The sequence below is a fragment of the Aethalodelphis obliquidens genome, unplaced genomic scaffold (genome assembly GCF_003676395.1).
Source record: "Aethalodelphis obliquidens isolate GAN/ISIS:26980383/991018 unplaced genomic scaffold, ASM367639v1 scaffold44, whole genome shotgun sequence".
In the NCBI taxonomy this organism is placed as follows: domain Eukaryota; kingdom Metazoa; phylum Chordata; class Mammalia; order Artiodactyla; family Delphinidae; genus Aethalodelphis; species Aethalodelphis obliquidens.
The window spans coordinates 15935164-15956936 of record NW_020837988.1 but is presented as its reverse complement, the minus strand read 5'-3'; the positions used below and the strand labels follow the sequence as shown (position 1 = coordinate 15956936).

Below are 21773 nucleotides of genomic sequence, written 5' to 3'. Positions count from 1 at the left end.
CTTTTTGTTGATTTTTTTTTCAATTAAGGTGACATTTCACTTCCTCATATGCTTTTAAAAGCATATTTTTCTTTAGCTTTGCAGTTGTTTTGGGGAGAGTCTTTTTTATCAGCAGAAAGCCTTTAATTTACGTTTGCTGGCTTTTTGCAATAGTTTTGTATGGACGGGGATCGCTTTGCTCTATTCCCAGTCATTTCATGGGCAGGATTCCTAGTTTGAGAGCTCTTTTTTGCAGTTTCAGGATCTTGCTGGTAGGGGTGGGAAGAATGATGTGCTTTCTCTTTTCTGCCAGTCTTTTATTTCCCCTTTTTCCTTTCAATGCCTCTTTTTCATATCTTATTCTCCCGTAGAAACACTGCTTGTATGAGGCTGCCACTCCTGGTTCCAGACATTTTTAACCTTTCCCTGAAGTGAGGGCTATAATCTACCAAGTCCCAACCTGTGTTCGGTATTTTACATTTGTTTCATTTTTTCCCCCGAAGATTCTGGGCTTCCTGTAATAAGTCTTCTACTCCATTCAGCTCTGTCCATGGAGAGACTTAGCCTTTTTCCTCACTTTCTGTGACCACAGGCTAATGGTGATAGCAGGATCCCTACTGGAAAATTTCCACTCTACTTACAGGTAATTTGAAGTTATAGTATTCTCTTAATAATGAAGGCATGAAACATGTACAGTTTTGTTCTACTTGATTTTATGGTTGTTTTGGGAGAGGGACAGATTTGTAATCAGGTTAAGTGCCATTGTTTTCCAGCCCTAGGAGTCTCAATATACTTTTTTCTTATCAGACATACATTTCAGCACCCAGTCACGATGTAAACCATTGAAAACTAGCGATGGAAAGGAGGTATCTTAATTATCAATGGTTATAAATGGTAGTTGAAGCGAGAGTTGTGTTGGAATTGGCAATGAGATTAACAAAGGCAACATATTGCACATGAGTGGTTTTAGATTATATCGAGTTGAAAGTTTGAGAAAATTAAGATGCATTTTCTTTAAGACTCGGAATAAAACAATGAGTGCTTGATATTATGGCTGCTACTGCTCCATATAATATTGGTGATCCCAGCCACAGCAATTAAAAAGAAAAAAGAAATGAGGTATTTTACACAAGGATTAAAAAGGAATTAATGCGAGAGAGAGGCATGGACATATATACACTACCAAACGTAAGGTAGATAACTAGTGGGAAGCAGCCGCATAGCACAGGGAGATCAGCTCGGTGCTTTGTGACCACCTGGAGGGGTGGGATAGGGAGGGTGGGAGGGAGGGAGATGCAAGAGGGAAGAGATATGGGAACATGTGTATATGTATAACTGATTCACTGTTACAAAGCAGAAACTAACACACCATTGTAAAGCAATTATACTCCAATAAAGACGTAAAAAAAATAAAAAATAAAAAAAAATACATGATGGGGAAAAAAAAAGGAATTAATGTCAGGAATTCCCTGCTCAAATAGAAACCGTACAAATTCTTAGAATAAGAAAGTTCACTAAGTTTTTAGGATCAACTGACAAAAAGCGCTACCCTCTCTACAGCAGTGTGGTAGGTGCTCTTGGCTGCTAAGCCAACAGCCATTCCCCCTTCTTTGCTAACAAAATCTCTGGGTCCAAACACAGATCACAATGTATCTAAACCAGTCATGGCAAACCCAGTCCCTTTTACCAGATTCTAAAATTTACCAAGTATCCCTTGCAGCTAAGGATGATTATTTGACCCAGTCCTGGCCAAAAATATGTAAGCAAATGTGTGCCAAGCTGTTCCTGCAAAAGATCTTCCTCTTTTTGCAAATGCTTTGGTTTCTCTAAGACTTAGTTTCCTCTTGTATGAAACAGGTAATACATGCCTTACCTTATAAGGCTGTAAAGATGAAATGAGATTATTCTTATATCAAAGTGATCCATAAATCCTAAATAAAAAGAAGATGAATGCTAGCATTTTTCAAGATATGCAAATGATTATGGTCACAGATTTATAGCATCGACTGGTATAAGGGCTGCAAACTGGCATAAGTTTAAGGAGTGCTGTTATATACAAAGAAATCCCTTTACCCAATCAAGTCTTTTCATTATTAGGAAACTAAGAACTGATGAATTTTTATTCCTGTGTAGCACCTTGCCCAGTGATGTATTAACTCACAAAATATTGAGAAAAATCTAACACCTTAGACTACATGTTATTTGGGGTGATTTGCAGATAGTTATGCCAATATAGCTGTAAGTTCTCGTTCAGGGGTTGCAGGATATAAAATGTCAGATTATATGTATAGTACATAGTATATGTGTATATATGTGTTTCTATTTGTGATGTTTCTATAACATCACCTCCACCCTGACAATACCACTGTATATTTGTACAGTGCTTTAGTTTTACAAAGCATTTCCATGCTTTAACACATATGATCCTCAGTCCTCTGTGGGATAAGAAGGGTAGATCTGATCTTCTTTGTATTGATGAGAAAAAAAGTTTAATTGTTCAGGGTCACACAGCAACTAAGGGGCAAAGTCTACACTTCCTAGATATCAGTCTAGTGCTTTTTAAAAATACATGATTAGAAACCTTAATTCTACTTCTTTGCTCCCACTGTTACTTACTCTTTTTCTTATTCCAACTCCAGTGATGCACTATCCATTTGAATTTTCTTCTCAAATACAGCTTTTAGCCTCAAATTGAAAATTCCATTTTGAGGGTGTTGAATAAAAAGAATGCTTGTGTTAAGGGAAATTGGTAATTAAAAAAAAAGTAAAAATGGAAGGAAAATCAAGCACTTAAAATTTCCTACTTTAAAGCAAATTCTAGTTACTCAAGAAAGGGATACCGCTTTCAGTTTCAGTATGAAAAGTACAGAGGGAGGATACACATAAAAGCCCCTTCAAAGGACTAAGCATATAATAGATTTAAATCTACAGTTAGTAATAAAGTTTCCTTTGTAAAACCCGAACTTCTGTGATACTTAATGTCAAAATGCTAGGGAGGACACTTGAGAGTTAACATTAGATATGATCTGAAACTTCCAGAGAAGTCCAAAACTAAGTAAAAGGTTTTGAACATACACAAATGCCAAAAGTGTCCAGCTCTATCATTTAATAGTTGAGTCTTGGTTTTCTCTTTTGTAAAATGCAGTAGCACCTACCTTATAGGGTTGAGGACTGAAAATACTGTACACAAGGAAAGTAACACGGTGCACATGGCAAGATCTCACTAAACATAAGTATTTAGCAAAGTTTGCACTTCTGAACCTTCATGAACCATTAATTAGAGGCTAAACAAACCAAAGAATACTTCCTACCTACATTTCTAGTTATCCCTGCCCTGCTGACAGCAAATGGCCGGTCCTAGGGAAGGTTACGGTCTGAGTCATTCCCTCTCACCTGCTCAGCGCATCTCACTTTATGTCTTTTTCCCTATTGCTACCCTTTCTTCAAGTCTGAACAAAACCCTTCAGCTCTCTACCCTTTTTCCAAGATATCAAACTAGAGTAAAATTTGGTTTCTATATTCTACTTCTTTCAGATCTTGATATTTAAAATTGATTCTAATTAGAACAAAAAAGCTGTGTGTCCCTTTTAAAGGAATTTCAGAAATCACATGATTAAAGAATAATAAGCAGTTGACTTGCAAAGTAGCAGCTGCTGGCAAGGGACTTTTGTAGTTTGGGAAAAATATGTTCTAAAAGTTACCATTTTTTGGTCACAATATTTATTTTGACATTCCAAATAATACTAAAAAAACGGTGTGAGTTAAAAAAATATATATATATATTAGAAGAGGGTGTAAGTTAAAAAAAAAAATAGAGAAACATTGCCCTAGACTTTTGTGGAACAGAAAACTGTAATCTTTCACTATTTTGCTGTGCCTTACTATAAAAATACAGATGGCACAGCTCTTATATAGCTTTAATGACTTGATTATAAATTTGCTTTCAAAAGTAATTTATTTGGATTTTCCATATCCTTTAATGAATTGCAAATATATTAACAGAAAAGACTTTCCCCCCCAAGACTGTACAATTTCCGAAATAAGTCAGGAAAAGCAAAAAGAAGACACAAAATTACATTGTTTCAATGCAAATAGAACACACACATCACACCCACGCTTGCATTTTCCTAGGTTTTCACAAAGAAAACAGGTCACCATATTTCTTGTGAAGACCCATACTATACTCTGGCTAAACAGAGACTTGCAAACTTTTTTCTTCAAAAAGAGCATTTTTAATAGACTAAATACTGGTTATCACTGAGTTTTTGTTTAAGGTACAACAGCAGCATGGTTCAAATGTCACTTGCAGTTCTTGGAAAAAATAAAAATTTTAAAGTAATGAAATACAGAAAAAGTAGGACCACCTTTCATTATTTTGAGTACCATTGTTCTCTTGAAAAAATATTTTCCAAACTTCTAAAATCCCAGAGTTAAGAACCATTTCCAAGGGGGAAAATATCCAATGCCACAATATAACTTCTGAACAAGAGTGTGTGTGTGTGTTTTTGTGTGTGTACACACACATGTGAAAAGCTTAAAGAGAAACAAGGACGTCAAAGTACTTAGTATTTCTGATTTCCTTCAAAATAACTTATGAAATTTGAAGCAAACATTTTGCTTGATCAAAATGCATATCTTCTTCTGGTTGTTTAATCTCCATTCCAAGCAAAAAAGAAAGAAAAAAAGAAAAGAGAAAGCCAGAAACAGTAAATAGGTGGGAAATAAGGCTTCAAATACCTAAATGACTCTGAAAGTAGAGGTGTGAGGAAAATGCAATCAGGTCAAGCTTAGGCTGATTATCCCTCAGCCAACCATTGCCATGCTGTGCCTTCCACAACTATCCTTTTATCCTTGGTCTCAAAATTAGTACCAGAAAGACTTACTTCTGGCACAGGACATAAATTCCTACTACAAAAAATAACTAATTATACATCAGCAAATTGTTTTCTGAGCATAGCTTTCTCCAAGCTCTGTAACAAAGAGCTCAGTCCAAAGCTTTCTATGAAACTCTATATTTGATACTGTTATACAGCTGGCTTATGATTTGCCAATTAAAAAAATAAAAGAATATAAAATTAAATATTACAGAACTAATGGATAAAAATGGAATATTTGTTAGAATCCAAGTGCTAGCCTTTGGGAATTTTTAATGATATTCGTTTACTCACAACCTTTCCTTTTTCTTATAAATTATTTTTTTTTAGGCAGCACATATATAGATTTAGGTAGAAAATTTTGTTAAATACCTCTCTGGCACCCAATACCTAATCTAAGACTCTGACTTGAATTAGTTTGTAACGGTATCTAAGCCACATTCAAATCAGCAGATTAATAGTAAATGATAGAAAATTACTGAGTCTACAGGCTAAAATTTTTTTCTTATCTTCTGTAATCCACCTTATTTTCACAGCTTGACTAACAAATACAGGTAACCAGTAGATAAGTTTGTCCTTCATCAAATAATCCAAAACAATAACTGTAGGCCTGTCATTCATAAGAAACTATAAATTTGTTATATTCTGACATTGGCACTTAACAAAATGTTAACTAAAGTTTCTCTAAAAATTTCCATACATTACAATAAAGGAGATACACAATTTAAGACTTTAAATTGGTTACTGTGAAATTCCAATAATTCCCATTTCATTATGCATAATTAGATCTTTAAAATTATGGTCATTCCCCAAAGACATCAACCTATATTATGACAAACTCAAAAGAGAATTCCTCTCCTTCGTAAGAGCGGGGTTTTTTTTCAGCTAAGAATTTCTAATATCCTAAACCCAATCACTCTCAGTAAATGTTTTGGTGACTCACACTATTGAAAATAATTTGAAGCAGAGAGTTGAAAAGAATGGAAATGACCTCAACTGAAGGTAACCACACATTCTTGCACCCTGCTTAAACACTTAGAAAAGTCAGAGGGATACTGTCTTGAACAAATATAGATTCAAGGTTATGGCAGGATTCTGATTGTATTAAGGCTTTCACTATCATGATCTCCTAAAGTCTTTGCATTTAGTGTTCTCATTTTGATTCTTCTGGTGAACTTAAATGGTTATTAAGAGCCTTTTTTTGGCTTTTCAGTGGGCAACCCTTCTATCATCTCTGAATGTTAAAGGTGATCCCACAGAGCTCAAAGAGAAGAGGCAATATGGTAAGGACCAATTTTAAAGTTTGTAATACCTAGACAACAATGATCAACACTTTGAAGCAAGATGAATAAATTAAAATTCTTGGTTAGACATTAAAGTATTCTTGCCAAGAGTAATTGTACACTGTATGGAAGGATATTGATTCCTACATATGAGTTCCAATATGCCCATTATATTTGTTTATGGGAGACACTGCAAGTTTAAGGTAATTTACATTCCTTGGCAATCAAGTTACTCTGTTATAGGCAATGTCTTTTATTGTTCCATCTGGCACTTGCTAACACCATTCTTGAAGAACCTAGAAATGAAGATCAGTCACTTTGTTTATCAGGAACAGAACCAAGGAAAACAAATTTTTGGAAAAACGACCAAGAGATTCTGGTTCATCACCATTTTCCATCTCTAATGGTTCCTTCAAGATAAAACAAAACTCTTCCTTCCATGATAGCTTTCCAACAAAGGGAGATTAAAGAAAAAAAAAGAAAAGAAAGTTTCCCACCCTACCTACCCCCTAAATTGTCATTCATACTGGTGAAAGAGCCAGTCTTGTTAGCAGCTAAATATTGCACTGCCTTTCATTCTGTGTACAGTCAGGGTCCAATGAAAGGGGCACACTCAGGGTATAAGTGATGGATGATGACACTGCTGGCTCAAGAGTGAAGACTCAGTATATGGAAGGACAAGAAACACATCAGCACTAGTCACACATCCAGTTGCAAAAGTCTTGATTTCCAGAAGTTAAAATTCATCACTTTCAGCTGCATGAAGTTGTGTGTCATCCGCATCTGTCATGCTGCTCTCCTGGGATTCATCTGTTCCCACTTTAAAAATAAAACAAAAATCTACAGTAAGGTATCTGACAAATATTTTTTGTTGTTTCATGAAAACAAGAAAATTATTATATTCAGAGAGATGAGACCTTAAATAAAAGCCCTTAAAAATCCTGATATCCTTCAATAAAATGCAATTCAAGTTCCTTATTTTATAGCATGTCTAAGATTATTTTATTGCATTTAACCTTTAAGAGTTTTAACTACTAAAACTGCCTCTCCCTAATGAATTCCTATTCCTAACCTAAGAATCAGAACTATTCTCTGACATTCCGTCCAATTGTTGACTCCACTTTGGGGACAGTCCCTGTTAGTTCACAAAAATATAGAACATAAATATATTTCTGGAACAAAGTCATCTTAGTTTATCTCATCAGAGGTCTCTCAATTCTCTTACTAAAAAATATTAAGTCTTGGCTCTCATTAATTATTTTAAGACATACTCTCAATTAAGCAATAGAGTATATATATTTTTTGCTTTTTAATTAATTGATGTATAGCTGATTTACAATATTATATTAGTTTCAGGTGTACAATGTAGTGATTCAGTATAGGGATAGAGTATTTACTGCCTTAAGTTATCAATCTAATTCTTTGTTCCTTCCTCTTTTTTTGATCTCTCCATTTAAATATATTCACCATATATTTAGATTTTAGGTTTGTGAGAGCTACATAGAATTTGAATAGCTACTACAGATCTGTCAGTACTTTAAAAGGTGCACAAATTTATTATTCATTCACTTAACACTTATAATGTTTTCAACATAGTCACACCTATCATCTTTTCTCCCCCTACCACGTTCCTATGAAGCAGATAAGGCAGGCATTAGTTACATAGATTGAAGCTTAGGTAAAAATTAGCAATGGATTTGTCAAAAATCACACAGCAAACTGGATCCAGAACTGAAACTAGTTACCTGGCTCCATATGCATGCTGTTATTATATGACCCTGTTCAATTTCCCTAAAATTTCATTTGGTATAAAGAATCTAACATGGTTAGAGATAAAATAAAAAAGCAGTCCCTAAATCCGTATACAAAAGGTAGCTTTCTGAATACTCAAAAAAATTTCCATGTTTATTCTGTGCCATAAAGAAATATTTGTTTCATCTTACCAACTGTGATGTGGTGTTTCATTAGCTTTCTAGTTTGAATAACCACATATAAACCTAATTCACATGGATGATACTCACTGATCTGTTCCTCTTGGGTGATTGGCTCCTCATCATCTGGAAGGTAGCGCTTATCAATTGCCTCTTTAATCTGATTATTGGCTCCTTTAGGATCTAAATCCATAGCCCAAGAGAAATTCATCAGGGCGAGGTGTGTTTGACCTAACTTCTTGTAAACCTAAAAATAAACAGCAGCACTACATTTTTCATTAAGTTGTAAGCTTCAGCTATAAAATCCTAAACATTTTAAATTTAAATTAGGCTCTTGATTATGTGCTATAAATTCATTCTGATGAGTAGGACATTTTCATCCTATCAAAGAATTCATACCAACTTTTGAGTTCCTTTTAATATATTCAGATATTATTTTCAGAATTCCTTGCCTATATCTCTAAGGTAGTGAGCTTCCAATAAATCTCACTCTGTCTGGAACAATGATAATGGAAAGAAATGGACTATAAGCTGCTTGATTAGCATTCATTTACACTGATTTTAAACGGAGTTACATCAACTCTCAGCACCTGTCCACTGTCCTCAGCTACCTTAACCAACTGGCATCTGGGGGCCCAGTGTGTAAAATCCTGACTAGTCTGGCCTTGGAAATTTTGCAAGCCATTTTTTCAAACTAAACAACACAGCGGCATTACTTTTCTTCTTTTGGGGGATGTTTGAGTATTTTATTGATAATTGGAAGCTAAGGGCTTTCCTTGAGGTAGCCTCAGTTAGGAACTCATTACTGGCCATTGGCTGCAAGTGCTAATACACTTGCAAAACTATAGAAGGATTAGGGTTATAGGGTGTGTGTTCTTGCTTCTTCAGTAGGATGTCATCTTCTTAAGTGTTAAAACTAAATCCATTCTTTATTTCCAGAGCAATTAGTTCAGAGCTCTAGTTGAATTTGCTCAACAGATATTGCACAATAAAATATTATATTTATTCTTCAAAAATTAATATGTTATGAAAGTCACAGTTTAGAACCAGGGCCCCAATCTTTACCTTTCCTATTAAGAAGTAAACGAGGGACTCTTTGGGAACAATTTGTTTCAATTCTTCAAGTTCTTGTAAAGCAGACTGAAAAAAGCAAAGAAAAACACAGTAGCAAAATAGTACAGTTTTGACTAAGCAAGTGTTTTTATCTTAACTAAATCATCTTAACTAAAGCTTGCTAGATCTTAATCAATGTACTTCCTTGTTGCATATATTCTTGTTGTGAAAATAAAATGCAAGGAAAATACTTATGACAACAGGAACTAGGAAGTGGCAGGAATTCACCAAAATTTACTGAAAACACACACAATTCTTTGTGAAATATGGAGGTGACAACCCTTGCTTTTGTCACCATTTTGTTTAAAATAACTAAACTCCATCACACTGTATATGAAAGTGTTTTAAAAACTAAGTTGCAGAACAACTCTGAAGTTCTGTTAATTTACCTTCTCCCTGACACCAGCACTAAGCTTTGAATACCAACCTGCCATTTTAACTAATGATGAAGAGCCTAAAATTTAACCCTCTGAATTGAGTTAAAATTATCTAGCAATTTTCTGACCACTGCTAAAGGGTTCAGGAGATTGAAAAGACAGATAGGAAAACTGCATTTGTATTTAAAAGAAAGATATGATGATTAAAAATAAAAACTGGGGCTTCCCTGGTGGCGAAGTGGTTGGGAGTCTGCCTGCCAATGCAGGGGACATGGGTTCGAGCCCTGATCTGGGAAGATCCCACATGCCACGGAGCAACTAAGCCTGTGTGCCACAACTGCTGAGCCTGCGTTCTAGAGCCCGTGAGCCGCAGCTGCTGAGCCCACGTGCTGCAACTACTGAAGCCCATGTGCCTGGAGCCCATGCTCCGCAACGAGAAGCCCACACACCACAACGAAGAGTGGCCCCCACTCGCCGCAAAGCCCGAGCGCAGCAGCAAAGACCAATGCAGCCAAAAATAAAAAACCCCAAAAAACTGGCTCCCCAAATGAGATACTGTCAATTTTTCACCTAGTAAGTGGACAAAAATAAAAAGTTTGATGTTACATGAAGTTACCATGAGTGAAGGAAATCAGGTATTCTCATCATTGAGGGCAGAATTGTAAATTGATGCAACCTCTATGTGAGGACAACTTAGCATTATCTATTAAGTTAACAACTGCAGGTAAACATTGATTCAGCAATCCCACTGTTAGGAATCTAGCCTAGTTATGTTAACTAACATAATATATTTCTAATCAGAACAATAAAAAATCAGTGAGAAGAGTGACACTGTTTAACGTTTTTGCAAATCTCTGGTTAACAGAAGACAGCTGGACTCTCTTATCTGCTTCTGCATTCAATCTGTTATGATATCACATCAAGTAATTTTTGAAACATTCCACTGTACACTGGGGAGAAAATGAAAGTGAAAAAGGCAAATAACATGTAAATATTATTATGAAAATAGTTTTGACCTTGTGGACTTCTTGAAAGGGTTTTTGGGACCACCCCCACCAGAAGTTCCCAGACCATACTTTGAGAATCACTGCTTTAAAGAAATTTTAATCAAGATAACATAACCCAAAACTTCTATACTTCTACACCACACACAGTTCACACAGTTCAGAATTGATGTGTGTTTTTTCCTATGACTATATGTTACAACTGTTATCAAAATTTCATGTATCTATCATGCCTCCCCCCGATAATCTATCTGCAAATAGAAAAATAGTGAGAAATAGTGTCTAACACAGCACCAGAGTTCTCATTTTTGCTCTAAAAGACTTAAGACTTACACAACTAGATATCAACACAACACATTAAATAGGGTGGTGTCTAGCAATGTTTTTGCCACAGAGACTGAGGTGGCCCTCTAACACAATTTGATTTTCATTTTGGAGGCAAGACATTTCAGGAGCAATCAGTAACTGTTCCTTATGCCCTTTTTCTACCTGTATCTAATCCATGCATCAAAGTAGCCAAGCCCCAAGCTGGTACTCAAAAATGACTATAACCATTACAGCCTGGACAGTGGATCAGATTAGAACATGAGCTTCTTGAAGCAAGTATAAGGCTGATTTACATGGCATTCCTGGTAGGTGTGGTGGCATTAAAATGGCTTTAAGAACAATAAATTGAATAAAATCCTTCAACAGAAAAACCTGACCACATATCTAGAGAAGTACAGTGAAGCAAAAAAATGAAAACAAATGCTGAATTACAATTATAGTGCTTCAAAGAGCAAGTTAAAAGTGTTTATTAGATTTAAAAGAAGTTTTAAAAGGACAGAACAGTAGGATTAGACATCCACTTCATAAAGAAAACCAGAGCGAGACTATAAGAATCACTGAACAAATGACAAAGAATAAATTATACATTTAATCCCTTTATATATCTTTCTTAGTCTTGTAAAAAGTTAAGGGCTTACCACCGAGTTTGTATTTTTCGATTTCAGCAAATTTCAATGTGTACTGGAATAACAGATTTCTAGGGAAAGAGTCCACTAAAATGCATTATTTAACCCAAGTTTTTCCGTGCACTTAAATTTCGGGTATTTTTTGGGTAACTTTTTAACTGTTTTTAGTAGAAAGAGCCTGAATTTATTTAAAAAGTAACCTGAACTTAAAATCAAAACTTTGGATTCATAGTTTATGATTACCTAGTCTCCCTGTTATAAGATCTCATAACTCACTATGTATACTTTTCCTTTATGTATTATTCTTGTGATTATTTGATTAATGTCTGTTCTCCCTCTAGAAGGGTACTACACGGTAAGCTATTCAAAGGCAGGAAATATGGTTGCTTCACTTGCCACTATATTCCTAGTGCCTGACATATAACAGATACTCAAATAAACACTTATTGAAAAATGCACACATTCATTTGTCATCTGTTTGCATATTTTGGTCCTAACAGGATGGTTTATGTTTTACATTTAAGATAACTGCCTTTCCACGTAGGAAATCTTTTCAAGGGATAACCATATATTCCTAAATATCCATATACCCATCCTTCCCATGAGTACTTCTCATGAAGAAATAAAATCACACAGGCACAAAAAAGAAATAGCTTTTAAAAATGGGGAAAATAGACTATTTAAGATAAAAATTCAAGTATAAATAACTTTTAGTTTATTAAAAAAGGGGCAAAACTTAAGCAGTACAACGTTGGAGATGATTAAGATACATGTATATATCTTACCTTATATTTTTCATTTGCAAATAAAACTGAGGCTCTGTGAAATTTGCATAGAGGGTTCTTAGGATCAATAACAATGGCTTTGTTTAGGGTATCCAAAGCCTTCTCAGATTTTTTCAGTGCGTGCTGAACCTGTAAGAAATAAAGATCCTACTTTTCCTTTTGATATTTATGAGGAAAGGTGAAAACCAAATAGTGTGACTCAAAACCAACATAGCTCCCAATTCACCATTACCCTACATAATGATAATCAAGATTCTATCTTTAGAGTAGATAGTTGGTTACCTTTAAGCTTAAAAGATAAGAAAAACCTTTGTCTTCCTTCTCAAGAAAATCTGTACTATTTAGCTAGGTAATACTCACATTTTAACAGATTTATTATGGTCCTCTAAATATTAGACTTTTCGAAACTTTCCAAGAACCCCTAGAGGATTTTGCTCTAAAACTTACCAACCCTGTTTCACTCGGAACAATTACACTTTTACATATTTTAGGAATTTGTTTTAAAAATGGTCCTTCTGCTTTACATATTTGAAAATCATTAATCTGTAATTCTGGGTAGTAAATAATTTATTTTAAATAACTTAGAAAAAACCCAACCAAGTCTCACTATTTATTCCTGTGTACTCATATTCTGCTCTTCCTCCTTAGATGAATTATATGTTAAAAATGAAGTGGAAAAGACTCACAGACATAGAAAACAAACTTATGATTACCAAAGGGAAAGGGGTGGGGGAGGGATAAATTAGGAGTTTGGGACTAACAGATACAGACTACTATATACAAAATACATAAACAGCAAGGACCTACTGTATAGCACAGGGAACTATATTCAATATCTCATAATAACCTATAATGGGAAAGAATCTGAAAAATAATATATATATATATATATATATATATATATATATATATAAAACTGAATCATCTTGCTGAAAACCTGAAACTAACACAACATTGTAAATCAACTATACTTCAAAAAAAAACAAAAACAGGGAAACTATAGCAAAGATAAGTGACCTTTGTAGGTCTTAGAACCCACAGATCACACAGTGCTGGACTACGGGCTTTAGAAACTGGCCAGTGGGGGGTGTTCAACCATCACACTTTGTCTGTTTTATATTGTATAATTATGAAACCATGACCCAGTCTCTTACCTGGAATTTGAGTGTGATTGGAAAGTGGGATTAAAACTGAAATTATGTTCCTTGAAAATCTCAATTAAAATAAATAAATAAGTTAATAAAATAAAATAAAGTGGAGTGAATGGATGTGATTGTGGAACTTTAACCAACAAGAATGTGAGAGTAGGTACTGCCAACATCTGGTGCTAAATTCATCTATGCAATGATCTTTGCAGAAGGTTATTACTACATGTGGCCAAATATTCTGCCCACAGAACTGAAATCCTAAATACTAGTTTCCTAACAGAGAAGCATACTCCTTTATCTAAAAACTTCAAAGAAACCACTCAAAATTATAAAACAATCTGTTCCACAATAACTTTAGAAGCAAGCCTACTATAAAATATGTTCAACTTCACTAAAAGGTATCAAGAGATAATCAAGTTTGGTTTATCTTAAGTGATGGAAAAAAAAATCTTTAATTTGACATACTTTATATTTTTTGCACAGTATCTAACTATAAAAGAGGTTACCATGTCAATTTTTAAGAAAATTATTATAAAGAACTAGAATTCTTCCCCCAAAATGAACAGTGAAATTCCAAACTAATATAATTTTCCTCATATTGTACGCTTGCTCACACAAAAGCCAAACTTGCTGAGAAAGAAAAAGGGGCAGGGGAAGGAAAGAGGGAGAGGGGAAGGGGGTGAGAGGGCAAGAAAAAGAACTTAAGGTACCATGCTTGCAGAGAAACTAGTAAATGAGATTTTAAAAAGCAAACATACCTTTTCTCCTATCTTATCAAAGTACAATTTATTATCAGATACATTAAAAAAATATATAAAATTGGCAATCCACACTGCCTTATAATAATTTTAATTACTCCTGACATATCTATATCACTCAGAGGCTAAAATACAGGAAATAATTTGCCTTAAATTATTAATTACTTAATTTAGGAGCTAAATATTAATATGGAAAACTGCTTTCAAAAATATGAAGTATCTCATATGAGTGTTATAATAACACTCAAAAATATGAAGTATCTCATATGAATGTTATAATAACCCTATGAGGTATACAAGGTGGTATTACTTGTCATTCATAAAATAGAACCTCAGAGAAATTAAGTAACTTGCCCAAGGAATGATGGTACTCCAGTGATTTCTCTTTATGCCAAGCAAAAAGGCAATATTTTTGGCTGTAAAAGAATCTAGGATATTGTTTCAAGAATAACAATAACAAAAAGCCCTAATTTTCATTATAGCAATTAAGTCAATAACAAACATTTCAAAAGGGATTAACTGAACAATACTTAGAAAGCTACTTACTACTCCAATGTGGCAAAGCAAAACTGAACTTTGAGGGTTGATGTCAAGTGCTTTCTGGAAATGCATTTCTGCAAGGCTGAATTTTTCTTGCTTGTAATAAATCATTCCTAAACCATACCTGAGAGTTTAAAATAAAGTACAATTTTAGGGATATGAACTGCTAATTTAGTTCAACTAATAAAAGGATATGTATGGAATGTGGCATTTTAATAAACCAGTAGAAAAATACTGAGGGTCTTAGGACAGGCAAAAACGATCAGTCATGATAAATTGTCAAAGAATTCTAGCCAAGTCACTTTTACAGGTAAAAACAATAAATCCAATCCAGTCAATCAATCAATCAATCAAATAAAACTATAACAATGAGGGAAAAAAGAAACCACATCCTTAGACCCACCACTACAATCTAGATTTAGTAACTAATTTTTACTGAGTGGTTATCATGTGTGTGTGCCAAGAATTTTGTTAAATTCTTTGTGTGATTTACCTCATTTAATCCTAGAAGGAACCAAGGAGATAGGTACTGTTACCAATCACATTTTTAAATAAAGAGACTGAGGCTTAGAGAAGTTAAATAACTTGCCCAAAGTTATACAGCTAATAAGGATTCTAATCAGTTCCTTCCTTTATGATTCTAGACCCTAAACTCCTAACAATGCTAATTCCATGTTATTTGTCCAAATGCATATATATTTTATACTATAATTAGAATATGCATAGTGTCATGTTCTGCTTCCATCCTGTCTCCCCACTCACTGTGCCAAAAATATGCTCCTATAGATTTCAAAATTTACAGACTTCAAAATTAAATTTTTTAAAGGCTTCAAATAGACTTCAAAATTATACATTTTAAAGACTATGTAACAGTATAGTAACTTCACATACAGGTATTTTTCCTGAATTTTCAAAACATCAAATGAACACATTGTGACAGATTTACATTAAGGATCCCTCTTGGCTAAACTAGCTAATGATGATGGGGAATAAACACCAAATAATTAAGAAAAAAAGCACAACAGTATATCTGCTTTATTTGTGTGGTTTTGTTTATTATTATAATTGTGTTAGAGGTGAAGAAAAGGTATGAAAAGTTCTGTGCTAATAACGGTGAAAGTGGAGATAACTGAAGATTGGAGTTGGAAAAACAAATTTGCTTAATGTTTAGTTAAATACTTATATAGTTACCTAAATAACTCAATATTGAAATTCTTCCCAGTAAAAGCTTGCTAGTCTAAATATTCCTCCTTTTCTCTAATTGAAACAATTATTTTTATAGTATAATATTCGATATGGTAAAGTTTTTTTTAAGAATGCAACTATTGCAATATAGCAGAACAGACAGTACATATTTAAAAAACAACAGAAGTCCTATTAAGAACTGAGCTCTGAAAATATCACAGAGAACTTTATGTGAATGTTGGCAAGCCTGACTGTTTAATAGGTCGGCAGAAGCCAGCACTTATCAGGCCATCTTTCAGGCAATGTAACTACTTAGAAATGAGATATCCATTAAAAAACACATATACACCAATGAAAAAATATATTTCAATAATCTAGTGCTTCAGATTTAGTGACAAATAGAAAATTGCTATAATGATTAACCCAAAAGATTAACCTTCCACAGTCCCAACCACTTTCTATTTTAATCACCATTTTAGTGTTCTAAGAAATAGTAGCAAATCAAAGTAACAAAACCACCTATTTGCAAAAATTTGGTAGGAGAAAAGGTTGAAACTGTTGAATATAAGGATCTGGAATTCTATTGGCATTAGTTAAGAGTTTGTTAAAGGTATAAATTTCACATAAAAAACCATTTTGGTTAGAAGTTATCAACTAGTAGGTACCATTCTCAAGTATTAGTTAGTAATCAAATTCATGACAACAAAGAGATATCTAATAAGAAAAATTACTGAGTATCAGCCCCATCAATAAGACACTGCCTTTGCACTTTGTTAGCACTTACCATGCATTATAATGTCTAGGATTGACTCTGATAGCATTTCGAAAACAAGCTAATGCTTTGTCTAATTCTTCAGTTAACACAAACTCATGCCCTAATAGAGTATAGGCATAAGCATAATTTGGATCAACCTGGATAGCTCTCTGGAAGAATTTAATCGCAATATCATGTTCCCGTTGCAAACTGAAACAGTTCCCTGCAGCACACCAGGCCTTAAAAAAATGGAAACAAGAACCAAATGCACAATTAAAATTTTGTTTTATGTTTTTCTAACAAAAGCAATCTATGACTAAAATCAAGACTCAGATCTTATTTAGAACAGAAAGACAGCAATTGAAAGAGTTTTAATATAGTCAATCCTCATTCATGGATTCCATATTGGCAAATTTGTCTACTTTCTAAAATTTATTTGTAAAACCAAAATCAATACTTGCAGTGCTTTAGTGATCACTGGTGGATCCAAGTGTGATATGTGTGTGTGTATTTCCCCTAGGAGCAATGGTTCAGTATTTGCCAATTCAGTGTTCATGGAGACTACAGAAGCTTAAATATGTTACAGAAGTACCACTAAATATTCTTGAGGTGCACAGAAATAAAATCCTTATAGGACTGAAACATGTAAACTGCGCCTATGTCTTAAAATGACAGTTAAAATTATTATTTTAATTTAAAATGAGCACTTTAAAAAAATCTCTATTTCTGTTTAATGAACTCTACTCTTGGTGACAACAGCAATTATAACAAAACCAAATCTTGATTAATCCTGAATGAAAAATCTGCTTTATGATTTTTCTATTTGTGAATCTGCACCATATACTCTAGGATTTCCCCTTCTTCTCTGAGTCCCTGCCTATACAGAAGAATACGAAAATAAGTGTGGGTGATACTAAATGAATGATTTGGGTCATTTCCGTTTGGTAAAGATGATCAAAAGATAGCTACAGGGAATTCCCTGGTGGTTCGGTGGTTAGGACTCTGCACTCTCACTGCCTAGGGCCTGGGTTCACTCCCTGGTCAGGGAACTAAAATCCCACAAGCTGCACTGGTGAGGCAAAAAAAATAAAATAAAATAAAAATAAAAAAAGATAGCCACATAAGCAAAGTGTTTCAGTTAATTTACCTCTGGTGAATTTTTATCCATATCTGTTAAGTCTTTCGAAAGAACTGAAAGAGCAACATCCTTTTGAAGATGCCAAAGTGTTGTAGAGTAGATCTCCATGCCTTCGACTCTGTAATTCTCAATTCTTCTAACCTCTGAGAATATTCTTTCAGCCTGAAATATAAAAACTAGTAAGGGGAAAACAAGTTGATACAATTTACATATACAGAGGGAGAGTGCTGGGCACTGTTCTCATAGGACCTAAACGCTGCCTTGTTTTACAGTGTTTAGGTGAACTAGTATTGATACTAACACATGGCCAAATTGAGCAACCTTCCATGGTAGGTCAAATATTGATGTAATCATATTCACACTTAACCTAGTTTTTATAAACAAGTTATGGCAGGAACATGAATTCTGAAAAGAAAATTTGTTTCCACCAAAAAGACAGAAGAGAGATCTATACAAAGTTAATAATTTAAAAAGAAGTCAATTATTTTATTCTCAAAAAACACTATTCCATGTTTTAATTATGGCTTTATAGAATAACTCTCAGGAAAGGTGAGAGAAGAATGACCTGTGTAATACAAAACCTATTTTTGTACTGATTATTAAGAGGTTGAGCTGAAAACTTCAGGGGAAAAACAGGCTTGGCTGGCCACCAACCCTATGGCATGTTGAGCACTGAATATTTTCATCAATGTCTTACCTGCTAGGAACTATAGTCCCTGCCTAGTATAATTCCCTTTTCTTCTGCAGCACTCTCTTGACTTTAGGGTCCCTTCTCAGCTACCAGGTCAAAGTTTTTCCTCACCACACTCAAAGCTTCCAGAACTGTGCTTCTCTCCCCTGAAGTTTGAGGCTTTGGGTTATGTAGCTCCCCAGTTTATCAATTCAGTAAGTTAAAAATTCTGAAAGTCAAGTTTAGTTTAGAATAAGGAATATCTGGTCTACTCTTAATGAAATGAAAATGACAAAATATGGAAACAGAATTTATAAAACTAGAAAAATAGGAACAATTCTTACATATGGCCATATACTATCTAAATTTAGCTTAGATTTGTGACTTCCCTGAATCCCTTAAAAGTTATACAGATAAGTTTTTCAAATGGGCATTTTTCAAACAAGCATTGGTTAAGAGAAGACAGACCTAACCACCTGCTAAACACAGGTTTTGGAAACCTTCTGGTTTAAAATTTTTCAGAATCTATTGCTTCCTCTGAAAAGTGACTGTGCCATAGACAAAAAGGAAAATGAAAAAAAAACTTACTAAATTAAGTTGAAACAAAGGCTTTCTTTAGTTAAATATCTGGGTCTACATCTGCTCTATAATTAGGGGTAACAATAAAATTCATGTAAAGTACCTGTGAAACAATAAATAAGAAATAATCCACACAAAGCTTTTACCTGTGTACCAATTAAAAAAACCACAATCCAGCAATGAAAAAGTCTTTCTGTCTACAACTCTTTTTTCTTTAGTACTCAAAATTACAAGATAAATTACAATTTATTACAAGATAGATTACAAAAATTATAAGATAAATTACAATTGTAATTTACAATAAATTTCAATTCTGCATTTATTCTCTACCTGGAAGTACACTTCACCCCTAGAGCTCTGCATGGCTCATTCAGGGAGAAGTAACCTTTTTCTGAGCATGTTTTTTAAAAAATAGCACCATAATTCACTGTCTCCCAATCTCCTTACCATGCCTCATTTTTCTTTCATATGACTTATTGCTATGTCATATGCTTATTGCTATTATTATTGCTATTTCTTTCATATGCTTATTGCCTGTCCTTATATATTTATTGGCTTACAATATGTCTCTTACTAGAAAGTAAGCTCTCTGAAGGCAAGCAATTATCTGTCTAGCTATATTACAGTACAGAATAGAGTCTAGGATACAACATGCACTCAAATATATGCTGAAAGTAATCAGGGCAAATAAGTGACCTTATTATCAACTTTAAATAATTTATGTTAGAGAAATTTTACTAATATATAGGTTTCTTAAAGTTGTTTTTAAACGTTTTTCTAATTTTAAGTTTAGGGGCAGGGGGATGAAGTGCTTTGAAAGAAGAAATGGGGAGTAAATTAAAATTTTCTTTGGCTTTAGGCTAATCATCCTCTCCTTTCCTGATTTAAACAGATAACTTAAGCAACAAATATAATTAAAATTAAAATGATAAAAGCCTTGTAATATGGACATTATGTTCTCCATTACATACAACTTTCTCCATAGTATTAAATTTATAAAACATACTAAATGCCAAAAAGTCATCCCAGTAAGAACTCTATATATATAGTAGAAAGAATTGATTATAAACATCTATTACATGGTAAATACACATTTTCAGATCCAACTAAGTAGAGTACAAATGTTTCACATAAGAATGTATCGATGGGGACCTCCCTGGTGGTCCAGGGGTAAAGAACCCACCTTTCAAGCAGGGGACACGGGTTCCATCTCTGGTCGGGAACTAAGATCCCACATGCTGTGGGGCAACTAAGCCCACGTGCCACAACTATTGAGCTCACGCCTCAAGGAGAGAGCCCGCATGCCACAAACTACAGAGCCCGCGTGCCACAACTAGAGAGAGAATACCTTCCTACCACAACTAGAGAGACACCCAAGCAGACCATGTGCCGTAACAAAAAGATCCTGCATGCCTCAACAAAGATCCTGTGTGCCCCAACTAAGACCCGACACAAGCCAAAAAAAAAAAAAAAAAAAGGAAAAATAAATTTAAAAAAGAAAAGAATGTATGGATGACTTGGGTTCTCTACAAATCTATCTCAAGTAATCCCAAAGAATTTAAACTACCCCTTAACACAAGAAAGAATTGTGCTCATATATATATATATATATATATAGTGACAAAATAAATATAGACATTACATAATAAATACTGACCCTTTATATCTAGGCTTCTCAAGCATAAGCATTTTAATTAAATTTAAATTATCTCTAGAAAGGCATATATAACTGTTTTTCATACTTACTTGCATGTACTCTGAAAGTTCAAAATAGGCCCTTCCAATCTGGCACAGGACCCAACCAGTATTGTAGTGGTGAGAAGGTAGGTGGCTCAAGATATTTATAGCTTCTTTGCAGTTGTATGAGCACAAAGCTAAATAACCTTTCCCCATTTCACGAAGAAGGCTCATCAAACCTTCTAGGAGAAAACAATGTAGTAAACAAAGGAGAAAAACACAGTAAAGCAGTCTGGTTTTCTAGAAAGGCTAATTACAAAATAATTCATTAAAAATTCCAACATCTATCCAGAAAAAAATGGAAAGCACTTTAATGAACATAAATAAATTTACTTAAAATAAGTGAATAAAATAAAATAAAATACAAAGAAGACATTAAGCATTTAAAACAGACCTGCTGCTGCTTTCTGTAGATTAAATGCCTGGATCTGAGGTGTGATTGTGGAGATTTTCCCTTCTGAAATGATTGCAGAGTCTAATTTAGTTATTTCTAGGCTATCATTTATGTTAGGTTGAGTTATTCCTCCTTTATTAGTTTTACTTTTTGTTTTTCTGTTTGGGATTTTAGGTGGAAACTTCATTTTTAATTTTTTGCTATTCTCCTGTAACAAGAAGGAAAATCCCACACTTATTATACTCATTTATTTTAGACATCCCCCCAACCCTTTTCTCAAGTATTAGATATAAAATAAACAGTTTTGATTGATCTGTATTTTTCTCAGAAAACAAGTCATCAGTCATTTAATTTGGAACGCAACAATTCTGAAAATAAATCATAGTAACTAACTAGTGTTTAAGGTACATTAGCTTTAAGCATTTCTCTTTATTGAAAGTATATCACTTTTGGGACTTCCCTGGTGGTCCAATGGTTAAGAATCCACCTTCCAATGCAGGAGACGTGGGTTCGATCCCTGGCTGGGGAACTAAGATCCCACATGCAGTGGGGCAACTAGGCCCATGAACCA

The 21773-nt window shown here is 34.1% G+C and overlaps 1 protein-coding gene across 15 annotated transcripts in view; it reads right to left on the bottom strand.

Moving 5' to 3' along the window:
- Positions 1-3915: 3915 nt before the first annotated feature.
- The window catches only part of CDC27 (cell division cycle 27), a 58797-nt gene continuing 40939 nt past the window's right edge, over positions 3916-21773 (bottom strand). For 8 of the 15 annotated variants that reach the window (XM_027081300.1, XM_027081297.1, XM_027081311.1 and 5 more), the window contains 9 exons: positions 21203-21410; positions 20818-20990; positions 17832-17984; positions 16715-16923; positions 14752-14869; positions 12300-12428; positions 9133-9207; positions 8158-8314; positions 3916-6955 (listed from right to left, as the gene is read on the bottom strand). In XM_027081300.1, coding sequence (XP_026937101.1) covers positions 6873-6955; positions 8158-8314; positions 9133-9207; positions 12300-12428; positions 14752-14869; positions 16715-16923; positions 17832-17984; positions 20818-20990; positions 21203-21410 — 1305 coding nt within the window. In that variant the 3' untranslated portion in view covers positions 3916-6872. Of the gene's footprint in view, positions 6956-8157; positions 8334-9132; positions 9208-12299; positions 12429-14751; positions 14870-16714; positions 16924-17831; positions 17985-20817; positions 20991-21202; positions 21411-21773 lie in introns of all 15 variants that reach the window. The other 7 variants (XM_027081302.1, XM_027081303.1, XM_027081312.1 and 4 more) reach the window with 4 other exon arrangements.